Raw genomic sequence first — 19,200 nt, 5'->3', positions numbered from 1 at the left:
TGTCTGCTTTCCGGCTCCTAATGCAAAAAGACTCTATTCAGTTGATAGCAATGAACATTTTTGAGACCTCCTTCCAACTTCTTATTTCATTTTTAGCAGAAAGTCTTCACTGGATTAGAAAATAGCACTTCACTAAATCTTGATTCCTTGCTCTTTTGCTCCGATGCTCACGTTGTACGTATCAAATCACAAAACATAAAATTGAAGAAAAAAGGGAGAGGAAAGAACGAGAACTCTCTCTCTCTCTGTGGGTGCAAAGTATTCGGGTGTGTTATCAGATGGAAAAAAAGTGCTTGTTGCTCTTAGAGCACCTTTTTTCAGGCTTCTTTTTTCTAATTATGTGTATAATACATCAGTGTCTTTATATCAGTTTCTTTGCACTTTTGAGATATATACCAAAATTATGTCAAAGCTCGAGAAATATCATTAATAATTTCTGTTGCATATGTAGCATTTTCGAAATTGTATAAAATCGGTTTTCTGCTGTGATAAGCATAGAACGTTTGAATTTATCTGAATTTTTTGAGATTGAGTTTTTTTTTTCATTTTTAAAACTAAACTTATAGGCAAAATCTGGCAAAACGATGTGACGAATTTTAAATCCTTGTTGTGTTTTTCCCCTTCACATTTTTCCTGTTATCAGAATTGCTTAAATGACTTATATTCTTCTTTTCTGTACTTTGCATACTGAAATCCCGTTGTGTCTCTTAGCTGAGTAAACTAATACTTTTTTAAATGATGAAAAATTCAAAACGATACTTCTCGCCAGGTTATGCTGTTTCAGCTTCCTTACTTTTTAGGTTTTTTTGGAAGTCGGAGCTCCTTTTTTTTCTGTTTCTTTGAATTAATACTAATTATATACCAAAATTTAAATCACTGACCAAGATACGTTTTCTGTGTTAAAAAACCAATTTTCCCTGATACAAATTGTAGCTACTCACTCCTTATCCCTCTCCCAAATTATCTGTTATCTTGTTTATCTCTCTCCTTTCCTGCAACAACCTTCCAATATCTCCCTTTTTTCTACATCCATTTCGTAATCTTCATCTCCTTTTTTGCGTCACCATCCACTATTTGCTACCGTTTTATGGTGACAAAATTGTCAGCATTTTTTGTGGGTTATTGTGACTCGTAGTTGACAAAAGACACACACTTTTGAGGAGGGAGATACTTTTCGGTCTTTGAACATTCTTTACCTTGTTTGAGGTTTCGGGAATTACTTGTTTCTGTTTCACTAAATGTTTCTGAATTCCATTATTTCGGAATATTTGTTGGAAGATTATCTGTCATTCTTTCTGAGAAAACTGTTTGCAAGATTTTTTATTCATGTTTCTGGCAAGTCTGCTTCGACTATGTTCGAGATATTCTGCGTTCAAGTTAATGTTTCAATTAAATATTTTAATAAACGGATTATTGTGAAACTGATGTTGTAATATTTTTCAAATGCTCTCAAAACTCCTTCTCACTTTAGAAAATCGGGTTTTGAATTACTTCACAATTTCTTTAAAAATTTCGAACTTGTGTTTGTTTTATTCAAGATCATGTTTTCCGTTCAGTTGGTTTCATAAAAATGTTTCAATAAGATCATAAATCCTTGATGAATATATTTGAAACAGTTACATGAGTAGTAGGTAGATCTTCATAATTCAGTTTCATTCGGCCGTTGAAACATGATCTATAACATTTTTGTTAAATATGTGAACGAGTTTTGAAACTTGTTTCCTGGTTTTCTGCTTCTATCGTAGCTGTAGATTTTTTACCAGTCTGCTCTATGGAGATTTGAATAACATAGAGATTCAGAAAAATTACTCGAGTTATCCGGAACTCACTAAAGTTCTCAAAACCATGTCGAACTGATGCAAGTATCGAGATAGAACTCGGCTCAACTTCAGTATATATCTTCTGTTTCAATTGAAAGTAATATTTCGATACTAAATAACTTTTCATTACATGCTTCCAATCTAAAACTACAAGATCTAACACCACTCCCATACATCTCCGTATTTTGTGCTCGCGCACAAAAAGAGCCAAAGAAAGATGAAACTGTATTTTGTGTTCATCACAACGTGTGTTTGTTTTGAAATCTCTTTTGTTTACATTCTGAGAAAACCAGCTGGAAATGAAAGAAAAGCAGTATCTTTTTTGCATCAGATTCTTTTTTTTTCAGTTTCCATAACTACTGTAATTCAGTATGATTTTCAAATACTTCTCTGCAAACTTTCCACGGGCCTGGCCGAAATAAAAATTATTTTTGACCCGGCACGCTTCGTTTTGAACCAAAATTTTTTTGGAATTTCGAAAAAAACATTTTTGAATCCAGGCCGGCCCGATTTTTGACATGTCTGAGCTTCTGTTTTGAAACATGCGTAAGTACAGTATTCCAACAGAAAACTAATTCGTTCAAGTAGAACGTTGATGTCATGGATCCTAGTTTCATTCCATCATTAAAACACTAACAACCGATGACTTGAACTATGTCCTGGACAAAGTTCTTCTGTTTCCTTCCATTTATTTTTTTTCTATATTACTGCTGATGCAATCGTCAGCAAACCATTGTTTTCTTACTGTTTGTTTGCTTGTTTTCGTAATAATTTCGAAAGAGTAAGAACACCTTAATAGATGGAAAAAGTGGCGTGAGATGTTAGGAAAGATTTTGGAGAAAATATGTAACCGGGGAAAGTTTTAAGTCAGTTGTAGAAAGGGGTTTAGTTTACTAAAATTATATTTATAAATATATTGTCTTCCCAAAATTATTTGAATTGAAATATACAGAAATAAACAGAATCACTGAAACGGAGACAATTCGTTTTTGACAAACAGACTGTTTTTATGTAATTTCTACTGTCACCGGAAATAACTCAAATAATGTTCAAAATATTCAAAACTGACGTAAAACTGAGAAATTCTCACCAAGAATAACTACACTTTTGACTGTTTCAGAAGCTTCTCATATTTTTAAAGTTTTTACTTCCAGCAGTATTTGAAAACTTTGCATATAAGGTTTTAAACCAATAAAAGTTGTATCACAAATCTTGTAAACCCAATTTTCGATCATCACTTTCAAAACATTTTTACAGGAATTCTCTGCTAAACCTGAAACAAAGGAAACACATTTAGTTAGAAAATCTCCAATTTCCCTGCTCTTTTTGAGTTGTTGATCTCCAATCTTTTGGTAGTTGATCTTTTGAATTTTGAATTTGGCGCAAGAACCTGGGCGTCTTTTAAAGAACACGAGGAATGGGAGGGTAGGGGAAGCTTCTTTTAAATGAAATAATTTTCAACGAAAAGAAACGAAGAATAGCAGTTTCTTTCTAGTTATGTCTTTGTCCGAACTGAGATAGTATTTACTGTTTCGTATTTTTCATATATGAGTTCGGGTATTCGACACGCCTTAATTAATTGTTAATCAATAAAGAATTCCATAACTAAATAACTCGAACCAATATTTCAATAAATCAAAATCATCATTACTCACTAGATTTTCATTCAACTAGCTAGCCTTACCTGAGTAGTTTTGCTATTTGTATCTGCTGGAAATCACGTATTGAATGGTTCAAGCTTCCAAGTGATTCATCTCATGTTTTCACTGAGAAACGCCGTTTTTTATGACTTCCTAATAAATTTTCATAAAATTCACTATGGCATAGAGTCACCCATTACTACCTTTATCTTGGCATGATTGTAAATCTACATTATAAAACAGCAAAAATTATTTTCTAAACTTATTTTTTATTATTTTTCTTGCTGCATCTCATATTTTTTATGTCCAAGTAGCTATGAAACGTGTTTTGAAATCTGACAACATTTTCAAGCTGATCAATGTTTAATCGTTATTGAGTCTAACCATAGAACTCCGTTACTATGTCTGATCTTGCCAAATAATGATCTTGAAAAAGTGAAATTTGTATTGTTGCTCTTTGAAAGACATTATTTGTTCGGACTTTCTATTTGTTTTACTCGAGGTTTTAACATTGAATTACATGTTTTTTCTCGAGAATTACTCGAATATGTACTTTATATCCGAATATGTAATCTAATGTTTTCATTTATTATACCGTTGCACAACTTTCTAAAAAAGGAAGATGGATGAAGCCATTGTTATTTTTTGTGAATTTGCGAAGATTTATTTTCATCAAAAAATGAAAAAAAAAACGCATATTGTTTTGAAATTCCAATAAACTAGAGTTGTTACCAGATACACTTTTCTCGGTTTCAATAGATTTTCTTATTTTACCAAAAATCTGTGAACTAATGACGAATTTCACATTCAATTATATCTTCCCTCTCCTCGTTTTCCTCCCATACTTTGTCTACCAAACACCACCCCCCAGTCCTCCCCGCCTACTCCTAGAAATGGGCGGACTCTGCCCCCGCCCCCTCGCAGACAGTTCTTGTAGATCAAAAAGAAAGAAGCTACAAAGAACGTCCACTCAATGAGCTAATTCATCTGCGCAGAAACCCCTTGCTACATTATATCCTATCTGTGATGTGTGATTTGATGAACTTACACCGGAAAATGAGCATTTAAAAGGAGACAAGTTTTCAGCAGATTTCTTAGAATTTCCATTTCATCCGTTTCCTTTTTAGCTGCAACCTTTAGTATTTTCTTCTTGATGTTGCTTCAGTTATTTTTGAATAATGATGTTGATGTTTACCTTTGGTTTCCCATGCTTTCAATTCTTTCTATTTTCAGATGGGACCGTTATGTGCAGTCTGTGAATCTCCGACAGCATTCACGTTACATTTTGGAGGGAGGTGTTGTAAGGTGAGACTCGATACGGGGAGCTGCAGTAGTTTCAGTTCCAATAGCGTAATAATTTGAGAATTCTGAAACTGGAATAATTTTCGTCTAATATGAAACTCTTATCCAATCAAATAAAACGGTTTCAGAGTAATGAGATATACCGTATTCTAGAATAATTATGGTTAGAGAAAATCGATTTGCACTTTACTGTAGAGGATTTAGAAAAAGTTCTGAACATCTTCATTCTCTCATTACTGTCTTATGCAAATATTGAAAGTGCAACAAAAACATTTTCATTATGAAAAATAGCATACTTGTAAACCGGGCCGAAACGGGCCAACACGGGCCGGCGCGTAACTCGCATCAAAATGAATATTATGAGCTGAAAAATATACCAAAATGTAGATCTCGACGAGTTCTATGTCCGTGACCCGGTTGACAAGTATGAAAAATAGGGCAACTGTTTCAACTTCATCTTATATTTTACAGTAATAAATAATTTCAGTCCGCCTACTTTCATTACCACACATAGAATTAGTATCAAAAATTGTGTATGACCAACCATTGCTTATCCACAAAAGTTCACATCTTCTAGGCCTGTGCTGCATTCTTCCGACGGACAATCGCACTCGATCTGAAGTATGAATGTGCTGCAGATGTGCCGTGTGAAATTCATTTTAGTAAGTTTTCAATTTATGTTTTTTTTAATTTACTGCTTCACGGAGTTGTTCTCAAATGATTGTTTTGGCGGAGACTGAAAAGTATATCACATATCACTCTGCGCTTGAACCAAACTAGAAACAGAAAGTTTCGTGTATAAATCTGAACACATATTGTCGAAATAAAAAAAGTGATTTTAAAAAAAGTGATTTTATTTTGACAATAAAGTGGTGAAAACGAAACTTCTCCAAGCTGTACCATTTGGCTCAAATCCTTTTCTTTCAAATAACTCATCTGAAACACTAACCTTCTCACACAAATCTCACTTTCTATGCTCTCTAGACACACGTAGTCATGTTTTTTTCTTCCGTGACTGATAACGATTATTATGACGAACTTATCGTTGTTCAACTAGTCTTATCAGGAACTTTGCGTACTTTGTTCTGAAGTTTTTTATGAGAAGCATACAGGACAAAGAGTGGGTACAATGAAGCGGAATACGGAAGAGAGATAAGAAGAAAGCATCCGGAAAAAGGCATTGCGGGTTACTGTAGGCAAGTGTCAGGTGAAAATTAGGGGGTTTGGTGATCATACATTGCTCCAAAATTGGCCCAACAGACAGGTGGTTCTACTGGAAAAAAATGCAAATTAGATATCAGGTGGAGTTGTTTACAAGTAAACTTTGAACATTGTTTAGGGAAAGAAATGAACACGAATGGAAACGGCTCTAATGATAGATAGGTGATAGTTGAGATGTTGTGGAAACAAAAAATGGAGTTCAACATTTAATGTTTGGGAATTCCTTTCATCATAATTGTAAAGTATTTGAAACTGAAATCAAAAATTTTTGGAAGACTTGAGTTGAGTAAATGCAGCTTCTTGTTGCGAGTGCTGAATTTCTGATTCATCCAACTCTGAAATTGAGATTATTTTTCAAATCCAATGTGTTGTCGCTATAAAGGTTTCACTTCTTTCAGCAGTGTTCAGAAAATTAAAATACCCATGGGAGTAAGGATTACTGTAGGTATAGTCGATTTCTAAGGCTATGCAGATTTCTACTACATAGTCTCAGTGACCTCTTCGATAAACTTTTTCTTCTCAACGAAACCGAACAATTCTAATTTGAAGTTCAGAATTTCCAGGCATGCGTCTCGTCTGCAGAGAATGTCGACTTCGGAAGTGTTACTCGGCCGGAATGAGAGCTGAATGTGAGTTTATGAATCAATTTGCAGGGCACCCAATACTTCACTTTTGTATATTCTGTTATACTACATTTTTGAAACCGTAGGGAATAATTGGAGAGTTTTCTGTGTTTCGTCAAATTGAAATATTAATCAAAGCGAAATGTTACGACAGAACAGTATAAGTTGAAACAGTAACAACTAAAATGATATTGCAGTTTCATAGAGTTCTGAACAGAATTAAAACAATTTGGATATGCCACTCTTGCATTAAACATTTCTTCTCATTTCAGTAGTCCGCTCAAGACGAGAAAACTTCGCGTGTACCCGACGAAAAGACTCTCGAAACAACTCGGACGCTGCTCCAAACAGTAATTCTCCCTCAATGAGACAATCGTCAAGTCCCGAAGAAGACGATTGGTCATTCCAAATGTTTGAGGAGAAACCAGTGAAATTCGATGAACCATCAACATCTACAGTATCCCATCCACCATTGCCAACGACTTCTCAAATGATGGTAAGTGATCGGTTGATGGGTGGTCTGAGACGGGGAGATAGAAGTGTACATTGTACTTTGTCCTCTAATTGGAAGAGAGGGATGAGTAATGCAATTAGACGTTCCCTTCTATTGAGAGACTCATCTTTTGATATTGCCCTTGTTTGTCTGTTGATTGGATCTTTGCGATGCTTCATGAGAGAACTTGGGGTACTGTAGGGGAAAGACTGGTTCTGAAAATAAGATACTGTATGAAAGAGCTTCTAGATATTTCAGACAGAAGAATCCTCTCGAACATCATCTTTCGACGGTGGCTACTGCTCATCTCTGCCCTCTTCGTCCAACGTAATCCATCCCTCCCCACCTGGAATTGGCCTCACAACTGACCATAATTCAATCCTTCAATACTATCATTCAATGGAGACTGGTCTATGCTCAAGAAGGCGGATTATGTATACGAATACTGATATGGATTATATACTCGATAGCCACTCAACTCTTCAATGTGTAAGCATCAGATTTCTAAAGTCATCGGAAAACTTGAAATTTCAGCCTTACACAGTAAGTGATCTACGACCTCACGATTTCCGGAACTTTCGAGGAATGCTCCGACATGATTTTGTGATTTTGTTTGATTATGCGACGAGGTTCCCAGATTTCTACAGTTTCACAAGTCATGAAAAAGTAAGCGGAGATATTGAAAGATTATTTGAAAAAACGAAAAGTTACAGAACATGTTCTATCGATTGATTCTAGCAGTGGACTTCATACTATCGTCTGCTTATTATTCAGCGAAGTGAGTTTTTTTTTCTGTTTCGAAGTGCCAATAAATTAAATGCTAGAACAGGGAAAACTAATTGGTCAGCTATCCAAGTACCTCATTTTCCAGACTCGGTCAAGCCCACCGTCAGATGATAATGACGAATGGAGAGTTCCTTTGTATGGATCCCCTCCCAATGACTGGAAACGAACCGGATGCACGAGGGTATTTCCAGTCGGATGAGGACTTCTCGAAGTATAAGTGAGTCAGAGAGTTTCTCATGACTTATATCCATTTTCTGAAATTTCAGAGCCTTGATGCCAATGCATATCGCGATTTGGGAGGAGAGTGTACTTCCATTTGCACGGATGAATGTGTCATTCGAAGAGTTTTGTCTGCTGAAAGCGCTTACAGTCTGGCACGTTAGTGAGTGATTTTTAGATTATTAGATGTGTAGTTTTACAAAAACTAAGGCAAAGTTAACACTTCAAATATAAATTTTCAGCATATTACAAGTTCACTGAAACAGGCCGTGAGAAGTGCCGTCATCAACGGAACATTATCATCGACTGCCTCTCTAAAATGTGTCATTCTCACGGTGCAAACGGAGAGAATCGTGTTGGAGAACTACTGATGAGTATGAATTATATTATGGTAATTTTTCAATTTTGTTCCAGAAACGAAATCCAAATTTACAGGAATCAACCCAAAAACTGACAACTTCATATGTGATGCTCACGTTTTTTGATGTGCTCAATTGTGATGCGATGCTTCATGAGATGCTCAATTTTAAATATTAATGTGCTTTCATAAATACATATTTTTCCAGTATTTTTCTTTCATAACATATTTTCTTATAAAATTTTTATTTTTATACTGTTCGTTTGATTAAATTGAAAAGAACAGATAATTTTTCGAGCAATTCGTTTTAAAATTGACTTAAATTTGTTAATTCAGTTGTGAGTTCTTCAGTTGTGCGATTTCAAAAAAAAATGTTCAAAATGTCATTAAAATTAATAAACTACTACGGTAGACAATTGAGATGCGCATTGTACGCAGATGCGCCACAACTCACGCGTAAATGCATCTGCCACATTTTGCCGGCAATTTTGAACCGAATCGACACTCTCTAACTTTTTCCGATTTTCAGCAAATTTCCAGCTGTTTTATGGTATGTTTTATGCATTTTTTCGAAAGAAGAACTCAAAAATCATCGATTTTAGGTGTCGGAGCCTGAAGATTACGCGGACTTCCGCATTTTAGCGACGCGATGTCCGTCCGGGAGCAAGAAGAACTCGATGGCATTCGATGCGACGAACGGAATGGCACGCTATCGGTTTTCACTCGGTGAAGTACTCTCATGGAACATCGATCTCGATGTAATCGTGGGGAACGGTTGGACACGGATCACATTGCGAGAAATTCCACGGTTTCTCGTCGACGCGCTCGATCGTGTCATGGCTAAAGGACTCGATGTTGATGGAATTTTTCGCAAAGAGGGAAGTTCGGTTCGACTGAATAAACCCGAAATCCTCGAAATTTACCGCGGTATGCGACCGATTCCTGATGATTTCACTGTTTGGGACGTGTGTACGATGGTGAAGCGGTTTCTGAAAGACTTGAAACCGACGCTCCTGAACTCGGACAACGTCCGTATGAACATACTTCGAAAGGCAAAGATGGCACGAGAAACTGGAGAATTTGAACTATCACATCTGGAAATGGTTGAAATATTTGAATCGACGGGTCGACATTTGTCACCATCACATCTCGGAACACTAGGCTATGTGATGAGATTGCTGAGTCGGGTAGTTTCGATTCAGTGAATATTTTTAAACTATCGTTAATTTAAGATTGCGAAGCACTCGGATACACACAAAATGACAACGGATAACCTGGCCGTTGTGCTAGTTGGCTCCGTTTTCGGAGATTTCATGACAAGTGGTGGGACAGAATCACGGAAGAAGATGCAACAAGTGAAAAAGTGCACCGAAGCGGATCTCATGGCCAAAAAAGAAGACATGGGGGTGCAAGTAGCCGCTGTAAAGCTGCTAATAGTCAATGTATGTGATCTGACAGGATTGCAACAGCCAAGTGAACTCTATGATTACAGGCTAACCTTATCGGACTTCCGCACGGTCACTACGTTTCTAGCAATCGTCTTCATCTGAACAATCATCATTTGAATGTTCGAAGCACATCAGCAATGCCAACTGTCCGATGTACAAGCCTTTCCGATAATGAACAAACACCCACATCATCTAACACACCAAAAGTTTTCAATATGGCAAAAGCATCAATGATGCATCAGATTCATCCGAATTCTGACTCACAAAAGACTTCAAGGAACCAACTCACGAGACGAGATTCCGATTTGACTCATATGAAAGCGATGAAACCGAGAGAGCCAGTAGGAACAAAAGTATTTAAAATTAAAATGAAGAATTTATTTTTATTCTGTAAATTGTAGAGATCCTCCTCATTCCTGCCAATACCATCACTCCGTGGTCTTCGTGACAGAGTATCCAATCAGTTTCTCAAAAGGAATAAGAGTCCGAGTCCCGATAAGGTAGAATTTCCCGATTTGATTTATTTCCGTTCGCCTAGAAATGCATGTTTTGATAGCTAATCCTTAATAATTTACCTATATTTAATTTTTGTCCTAATCATGGCTTGTATAAATTTTTATTAGCACAAATGATCGTGTTCTGCAAGTTTAGACATGGCAATAGGAGCAATTTTGGGGGGATAACAAGAATGAATTTACAGTTACGCCGTCAACTTTTCAAGCCACAAACTTCTGCTGATACACCACATATGAATCCGACGTCTTCTGCAAGTCTTCCTCCGCCGCCACTTCCACCGGATCACTCGACTCCGATTGCTAGAAGACATGCTTCTGGAGTTGACAGTGACGTAGATGATAACAGAAGAGCCGGAGACTCGATTCGAAGCATTCAGAAGCATGGTTCGACATCATCTGGGAGGAAATCGCGAACACACACGAAGAAAGGAAACATAAATTCAGCGATGAAGGGAAATCAATTTGATTCGGACAGTCAGAAGTCGTTCCAAATGTCACCGAATCCAATGGAAAAGGTGGCATAATGCATATTTCCAAATAATTTGTCTTTCATTTTCAGAGAACATCAATCTCTTCAACCTCATCAACGATCACTAATCGATCTCTTCGCCGCATATCACAGTCCGATCAGAATAGTTTTACTCGTGGCGATGCGACTCCGCCGAAAAAGAAGAAATCTGGTTCAGGCACTGCTTTGACTCGACGGAATACTGCCGATGGTCTACGTAAAGATCATAATCATCATAATCGGGACCGTCGTCCGACACGTCGACCAACATATTGGGGAGTCGATACGATTACGGAGGAGAAAGAGAATAGAAGAAGTGTTATTACTATTGATGATCTACAAAGTGAAGAGGAAGACCCAAAAGAGAAAAGTATGATGGAAGGAACTTTTGAAAACGAAGAGTCTGTTTTGGAACTGGTGGGTAAATGAGCTAATGACACATAAACCAATTAATTTCAGATGAACAGCCAAGCTAGATTGCGACGAGTTGGTGTCGCAGAGCGACGTCAGCGCCGTATAGCTAACGCGAACTCGGGACCATCGGATAGTATGATGGTTCTGAATGGATCGATGGCAGCATTCGAAAAGCTTCCACCTACACCACAAAGCATGAAAGTTACGATTGGAAAGAAAGGATTTCCAGGTCCAATTATTGGGAAATCGCCATCGAAAAGTCAGCAAGAATATCCGACTGTCTTCGAAACACCGATTAGAGGAAAAGAGGAATTGAGAGTGAAATCTGTAAGAGACTTCAAAATATACAATCGTCTATCCTAATTTTAGATGACGTCTGCGAAATCGAAAATCGGTCAACAATTGGAAAGAGAAATGAAGCAACGGTTAGATGTAGTGGCGACACCGATGCTCAGTCGACGGACTGCATCTGAATCAGTGGCGCATCGAGTTCAAATTACTCAACAAGAACCACTTACAGCTATTCCTTTAAGAAAGTTGGATAGCATTGGGGTGAGATTGATGATTTCATCCAGAACACAAACTTTGTTTTTTGAGGTCCACCAGCATGGTCATGCTTGGGTCGGAAAGAGTCAAACAGTCGTGTCTTCCCCGATTCAAAGAAATCAAGTGGAGAAAGCGAAGGAAGCTGAGAAAGTTTCACCTATTCTGGCACGTTCGCCGCTATTTCGATCACCATCCACTGCAACTCCGACCAATTCAGAAGGGAGAGCATCTCCATTCTTCGGATTCAGATCAAAGTCTCATTTGACAGAAGATCGTATTTTCAGCAATCAAGAATGTAGGAGTTCGGTTCATGTAGTCAATCGAATAACCGTTATATTTCAGACGCCGCACTTGCTACGCCACCACGTGAGAGAAGAATTCAGAGTCGTCCAGCTCGTCTTCCGCAATCGAATCTCATCTACTCGTCTCCGAAAATGAAACCAACTGATCATCTAACTTCTACTTCACCCCTGTTAACCAGATCATCTTCGATGATGACGAGTTGCTCTCCATGCATAATGACTGGATATCGACAACAGGCTCACTTGGCTCTGTCGCCATTGGTTCAGTCGAATAATACTGACGATTCTCAAACATTCAAATGCCCATTCTTGCCACCGATGAAATCTCACGAGTCGAAAGAGAGAAAGAAGAATACTTCGACTTCTTCATCGATTAATCGACATTCTTCTACTCCACGAACACCGAGAATTTCTGCGCAGACTGCAGATAGCAGCACTGAATTGGGATTTGGAGATTTCAATGAAATTATAAAGAACTCGACGGAAGATACGGTATCAACTGAATTATAAAAACAACAACTATCTTTTTATTTTCAGAAATTCCCACTTTTGCACCAACCCGTTGAAGCACGTCCATCTGTGACCGCTCTTCGTAGCTCAGCGTGTGGACTCGTCCAATCAAGAATCAATCACTTTCAAACAATAGAAAGAACTAGTATCTCTAATCGCAGAGTGTCTACCGACATGTCAATATCTGGAGGACGTCCATCTGGAGTGTCGACGACTTCTCTCAAAAGCATTGACACAACTACTTCGTCTTCGGGAAAACTCTAACAGAATCTCTATTTGTTGTTTCATTCTCCATTATTTATTTTTGTTTCTCACTCCTCCTTCCCTATTCGGGTCCTCTTATAGGTCTGATATTGTATTCTTTTTCATTTAATCGCTTCCCTCCCCTATTTCTCAAATTATTTTCGGTGTTAACATACATATTTTTGTAGATGTCTTTTCTTCTTCGCTAGGGAACTTCAACTTTTGTGAGCAACTTTTTGTGAACCATAAACACTATTTGCTTGTTGTTCTTGAATTTCCATTATTTTGGTTACTACGGTTACCATCAATCGATATTGCACAATAATTAATTAAAATAAATAGTTCTGAATTAACCGAAATAAAAATCAAAAATGTGAATGACGATTTTGCTTGTTTATTTATTTGAAAAACCGCATTTTTCGTAATTTTCTGGCCGAGGTCTGCTACTCTTCCATCTGCCGTGAACTTCACGGGGACAATTATTACACCATTCGTGATTCAGAATTTTCTGAAATTCTGCTCCAAATCTAATGTGAATATTATAATCTATCATTTAAAATTTGCAATAAAGAAATCTTATCGATTTTTTTCTTCACAATTTATACTCTTATCGTCATTATTGCCAAACCATCATCAACCTTGTTATTTTCAGAGAAATGTACAGAAGACTAGCATCCGGATTATATCAGGCAACACTTTCTGTTCGAAAACTAAATATTCATTGTATAGTTTCAGACTTCCCAGCGAAAAATCGCTCAAGCTCAAGCGAAATCAGTTTTTGTGCCAGAAACTATCGTAACGACATTACCTAGCGGATTCAGAGTGGCAACAGAGAATACTGGCGGAAGCACAGCAACGGTAATTGAGAATAATAGGAGAAATAGTCGCTGAAAAATGAATTTTTACAGATCGGAGTATTTATTGATGCTGGAAGTCGTTACGAGAATGCGAAGAACAATGGAACCGCCCATTTTTTGGAGCATATGTCTTTCAAAGTCGGTCACTGTTTTTGCTAACAAATCAAGCAGCATAATTTTACAGGGAACACCTCGTCGAACAAGAATGGGATTAGAACTCGAAGTTGAGAACATTGGAGCCCATTTGAATGCTTACACATCCAGAGAAAGCACGACGTATTATGCCAAATGTTTCACTGAGAAACTCGATCAGTCAGTGGATATTCTCTCGGATATTCTTCTCAATAGTAATTACACAAAGAAGGATGTCGATGCAGAAAGAAGTGTTATCATTCGTGAAATGGACGAAGTTGCTCAGAATTTCCAAGAAGTTGTATTCGATAACCTTCACATGTTTGTCTTCGAGGGAAATCCACTTTCATACACAATTCTTGGACCGATTGAGCTCGTTCAAACCATCGATCGAAATGATCTCCGATCTTATGTTGATTCTTATTATCGAAGCGGAAGAATGGTTTTGGCAGCTGCTGGAGGTGTCAACCATGATGAAGTTGTCAAAATGGCAGAGAAATATTTCGGCGGATTGAAACATGGAGACTCGTCGGCAGATTTTATTCCAGCTATCTATAAACCGTGTGATGTTCGCGGAGAAATCAGAGGTCTGCCACAGCTTTTCGGTGCAATCGTTGTAGAAGGTGTTTCGTGGACTCATGAGGATAATTTGGCTCTGATGGTTGCTAATACCGTAAGATCTTTCTGAAATAGATTTCTGAATCTCATATTTTTTTCAGTTAATGGGAGAATACGATCGAATGCGTGGATTTGGAGTGAACACACCTACAAAATTAGCTCAAAAATTGTCGACAGACGAGGGAATTGAATGTTTCCAGTCATTCAATACATGCTACAAAGAGACGGGTCTCGTTGGAACATATTTCGTCGCTGCTCCTAAATCAGTCGATAATCTCATTAACTCAGTTTTAGAGCAGTGGGTATGGTTGGCTAGTGGTAAGTGTTTTCCTTGAGAATTCTGCGAAATGTTCGTTTTCCAGCAATTGACGAAGCAGCAGTTCGGCGAGCAAAGAGATCTCTCCTCACAAATCTCATCTTGATGCTTGATGGTTCTACTCCAGTTTGTGAAGATATCGGACGTCAACTTCTCTGCTACGGCCGCCGGATACCTACACCAGAATTGACTGCTCGTATTGAATCGATTACAATTGAACAGCTACGTGAAGTTTGTCAACGTGTATTCCTTGAAGGAAAAATCTCATCTGCGGTTGTTGGAGAGACAAAATATTGGCCAAGTAGAGAAGAAATTCATGGAAGACTTATCAGAATGACTAGATAGATTGTGTAGTTTTTGTTTTTTGTTACTTTTAGTTCATTGCTCTATTTGTAAATTGTTTTTTATTATAAACTTCATGAAAGAAGCTGATGATTTTGAGCCACTAGCCAGTTAATTCATTGTTCATTCGTTAATCGTTCTTCGCTACGCGAACCCGTCAAAAATTATGAAAACCCGTAACAAAACAAATGATAGTGATGTTAATTGTAAATCGGGAGTGGATGTGCTTCAGTGTTGAACACCCATCGATCTAATGGGAGAACCTCTTGATCGTCGGATAAAAGCAGATATAGGTATTTGAGAGTTTCGGCAGGGAAGAATGATTCCATTTTGTCGCGTCTAAAAAACAAGAGAAACTTATCAACAGATTGTTCAATCGTTTACAAACCTTCTAATCTTCTTTCGCAAAACATTATCAATTGAGCTGTATCCTCCAGTTTCAATCTTCGCGTACTTTTCGATCGCCTCAAATGCGGACCATCCCCACTCTTGATACTTCTTGTCTTTCGTAACACGATACAGATAAAACCATGCTTCAATTGCTTCCGGACGAAGAAGAGAATGAGCATCAAGACTCTTCACATAGGTATCTTCTTTCGATATATCCGAACTGTTTTCCATATTGAAATGCATAATTTCTGGACCCAATCCAGTCGGATTATCGTACATTTTATGACAAATATCCCCGATTTGCTTCGCCATTTCCAGATGTTCGTTGTTTTCATCGAGAGAGTTAAAATGTGAAAGAACAAGAGATCCGGAGAGAAAACAGACGAGATGATCCATTTTCGGATAGAAATCTTTGTATTCAGTGATTTCTCCGATAAACCAGAGACCATTCGGCTGAGACTGACAGTACAAATGCTTCTTGACTGCTGTCATCGATTGAATGAAGTCGTCACGAAGCCAATCGATTGATTTCTTCGTCTGAAGCCATTGTTTGATGAGATATTCGTAGTAACTATCGGCACGAGCTCCGAGAGTAATCGCTGAAATATACCGCTTGAAATTCAATAAAATCTTTTCGAAAACTCACAAGTTTTCCTGAATTCTCCTTTCGAATCAATGTGATACGGACACAAACCATCGTACTCTAAGCATTTCGTTTTGTGGATATGTTTTGATGCATTGAAAGTGACTTCTTCATACTTTTTATTGCCTGTTAAATCCGACAAATCTCTGAATTCCAATTGCAACGTGGTGACTTCGGCAAGAGAGGAGAAGTCACGATTCGGGCTGAACGCATCGCCGGTTTGAAGGTTTACATCACTTTTTGGAATTGGTGATTTGGATTTTTCGAATGCTTTGAGCAGATTATCACCGAGTTTTGTCGCTTTTTCCAGGAGAATCTGGGAAAAAAAGATGTTTTCATTTCATTATTCTAAATACAAACATCTTCGCCAGTCAAATGAAATCCACTCAATAGACCCCCAAGTACTCGAATCGTCGTTTCGAATAAATTCACACTTCTCGAAGGTGACACATTCAAACTGTTACGAATCCATTCCAAACCTTCTCTTGTTTCTGAATTATTTTGATTAAAAATGAAGCTCAATTAACTGAAACTAACCTATCTCTAATCCCATTATAATCGCTGTATCAAGACTGTCTACAATCGTCAATCCGAGCTCGAACGGATTGTCGAATCGCTGTGAAACTGGTCGCAACTCGTCGTGTCCCCATGCATACTTCTTATAGCCACTCCATGCATGCTGGAATGCTTTCACAATTGCTTGTTGACGATCGTTTGTAGGACCTGGAAATTAAAATTGATTTTTATTTTAAAAAAACAAAAAATTCAATGAAAAAACCTTGAAATATGGGCGGCGCTCTCTTCAACTTCGTGTTCGAAACCGGCAAACAACCCGAGCAATTCTCCGTTAAATTGTGACGAATTTGTACTTGTTCCGACGATTTCCCAAAGAATTTCTGTCTTTTTGGATTCAATGACTCAGATAATTCGATAAAATTCAAGTAGAAGTAGAGAAAAGCGAGTAGTTGCATGTAGACGATGCCGATGAGGAAAAAAGCTGAAAATTAATGTTTTAACACTTGATTTAAAAGAAAAACTGAGAGAAAACGAACTTGTTCGATTAAGTTTTATATAAACCATTGATAGTAGTTTTGTTACTTTCTTGTTGTTACAAAAATGTCGCCGATTTGCAAGAATTCCGAGAAAAAACACAAGAGAAACGGGCTGTACTTAAATACAAAATACAGTTTTTACACGTGGAAGAAACGTGGATTTTGAAGAAGAAAAAAGAAAAATCGTGGTAATTTTTACGAATTTCAACGCGAAAAAAATCCGAAAAAGAATTTAAAAACTAGGCCACGCCCACTTTTCGCTGGAGCGCCGCATGGTTTTGAGTGGTAAATTCGACAGTTTTTGCATCCCTGTTTTTCGAAAAAGACAAAGATCGAATCATCGAAAAAAGAATTGAGAAAAGAAGCAAAAGACGTGCGGAAGCTAGGAAAAGTTCACCGATCCTCCGATTTCTATCCGTTTTGTTTCCGAAAAATGAATCGAAGAAAAAAGAGCTGAACGAAATAGAAATGAGTCGAGTTGATCTTGTTTGATGCTTCAACTGATGTTTTCTTTTTGTAAAACATAATTTGAAATTTGAGACGGCGTAAGCGCGCTCTGGTGATAAGAGAAAGTCTGAACTCAATTTGTCAATCTCACGAAATCAACCGGATTCTCTAAATTAGAATTAATGGATTCTCTGTTTCTGTGTTTGCACTTATTCTAGGTAATTTCCAGATAATAGGTTCCAGAGTCGGATACTATACCCATGACAGTGACTCACTTCTCACCCGGTTTCACATCATGAACCCACTTCCTAACTATTCCTTTCTCCTCCTCCTTCTCTCCCCCACCTTCTTCTCCATGATCCGTACAAATCGCTCTCTTTCTCCTCTTCTGCTCTTCATTTCGAGACGCCAACTGTTAAGACTTCGGATAACATCAGTGTGTCTGCGTCTCTTCGTCTCAAACACTCTCTCACAACCTTTTTTTGTTTCAACAATGTTTTGCTTTTTCGTAATTGCGACATTGATCCATCGTGTCTTTTGTGCTAAAGACAACAATTAGTTGTTCTTTTTCTTTTTGTTGAATTGATAGATTAATTGGTTTTAAAAGTTGGTTTAAGGACTATCGTAGATGGTTCTTGATGAGTTTTGACGAATCTGAAACTTGACATGTCAACAAGGGATTTAGAAACTTCAGAGATGGCTATCTTCAGTTTTCAGTTTTGAATAGTACAGTTCTAAGACTTCTTTCGAACTTTGCTAGGGAGTTCTGATCCTACTTGCATTCTAATCTTACGGTTTCAACATTCTCATAAATTTCTAGAACAATTTTTACGTGGTTTATTGATGGTAATCCACTAAAATTTGTACAAAATTCGGCATCTATTGAATAACTTTTGTAGATGATTATCATTTCCTTTCGTTACCAACAATAATTGAATACTCAACCTTTTCAGAACAGTCAAAATTGATTATTTTCCTTTGAAACTCCAAGAAGCAGTTTCATGACTTCTATAAACTTGTAGCCTGCTTGTTTAGATGATCCGTTGATGGACTTGTGCTGGACATTACATTGGATTCAAAGCTTTTTAACTGTATCACAATTCTGCAGTTTCAGCAACCCCACATATATTTTTCGAATAGAATTTTATTCAATTTCGTGTTGCTGTATGATTTCGTTCCCATTCTCAACTATGTTTGAAATAAGTAAGGGACTGACTTCGTCAGATGATCCCACATTTATACGAAGTTCCTGTTACAGCAAATTAACTTATTGATCTGAAAACTGTAGTCTATCAATCGTTGCGTTTTGACGAATTGGTGAACATTGTAACTCTTATTCGATAAAAAACCATTCTATATTTATGATATGATTATTTAAAAAGTATTTCTTGTTATAGCAATTTCGTTGTTTCCTTATTGGGGATTGTAAATTCCTCTCACTCCAGAACAAACGAG

General features: G+C 37.4%; 4 protein-coding genes across 4 annotated transcripts; 3 read left to right on the top strand and 1 right to left on the bottom strand.

Annotated features, from left to right (window-relative positions):
• Positions 1-4,693: 4,693 nt before the first annotated feature.
• Positions 4,694-8,641, top strand: GCK72_013350 (uncharacterized protein; the record flags this gene model as incomplete). The annotated part of the gene is made up of 11 exons (XM_053729808.1): positions 4,694-4,765; positions 5,340-5,424; positions 6,547-6,612; positions 6,879-7,102; positions 7,358-7,588; positions 7,634-7,765; positions 7,813-7,877; positions 7,971-8,102; positions 8,152-8,267; positions 8,347-8,495; positions 8,540-8,641. The coding sequence occupies 11 exons, from the start codon at positions 4,694-4,696 to the stop codon at positions 8,639-8,641; spliced, it is 1,374 nt and encodes a 457-aa protein (XP_053584580.1).
• Positions 8,642-8,922: 281 nt separating this feature from the next.
• GCK72_013349 (uncharacterized protein) lies at positions 8,923-12,969 on the top strand (the record flags this gene model as incomplete). The annotated part of the gene is made up of 12 exons (XM_053729807.1): positions 8,923-9,012; positions 9,065-9,649; positions 9,695-9,904; positions 9,955-10,263; positions 10,312-10,410; positions 10,611-10,940; positions 10,985-11,350; positions 11,393-11,674; positions 11,717-11,899; positions 11,945-12,188; positions 12,236-12,687; positions 12,733-12,969. 12 exons carry the CDS (start codon positions 8,923-8,925, stop codon positions 12,967-12,969), a joined length of 3,387 nt encoding a protein of 1,128 aa, XP_053584579.1.
• A 635-nt stretch (positions 12,970-13,604) lies between these two features.
• GCK72_013348 (uncharacterized protein) lies at positions 13,605-15,216 on the top strand (the record flags this gene model as incomplete). The annotated part of the gene is made up of 6 exons (XM_003101202.2): positions 13,605-13,637; positions 13,684-13,806; positions 13,857-13,943; positions 13,990-14,610; positions 14,657-14,873; positions 14,918-15,216. The coding sequence occupies 6 exons, from the start codon at positions 13,605-13,607 to the stop codon at positions 15,214-15,216; spliced, it is 1,380 nt and encodes a 459-aa protein (XP_003101250.2).
• A 197-nt stretch (positions 15,217-15,413) lies between these two features.
• Positions 15,414-17,217, bottom strand: GCK72_013347 (uncharacterized protein; the record flags this gene model as incomplete). Its single annotated transcript, XM_053729806.1, has 6 exons — positions 15,414-15,552; positions 15,602-16,202; positions 16,250-16,562; positions 16,607-16,737; positions 16,784-16,969; positions 17,025-17,217. 6 exons carry the CDS (start codon positions 17,215-17,217, stop codon positions 15,414-15,416), a joined length of 1,563 nt encoding a protein of 520 aa, XP_053584578.1.
• Positions 17,218-19,200: the final 1,983 nt, after the last annotated feature.

The sequence above is a fragment of the Caenorhabditis remanei genome, chromosome IV (assembly GCF_010183535.1).
Source record: "Caenorhabditis remanei strain PX506 chromosome IV, whole genome shotgun sequence".
Taxonomy (NCBI): domain Eukaryota; kingdom Metazoa; phylum Nematoda; class Chromadorea; order Rhabditida; family Rhabditidae; genus Caenorhabditis; species Caenorhabditis remanei.
The sequence above is the reverse complement of the archived record's forward strand: the minus strand, read 5'-3'. Positions and strand labels throughout refer to the sequence as shown.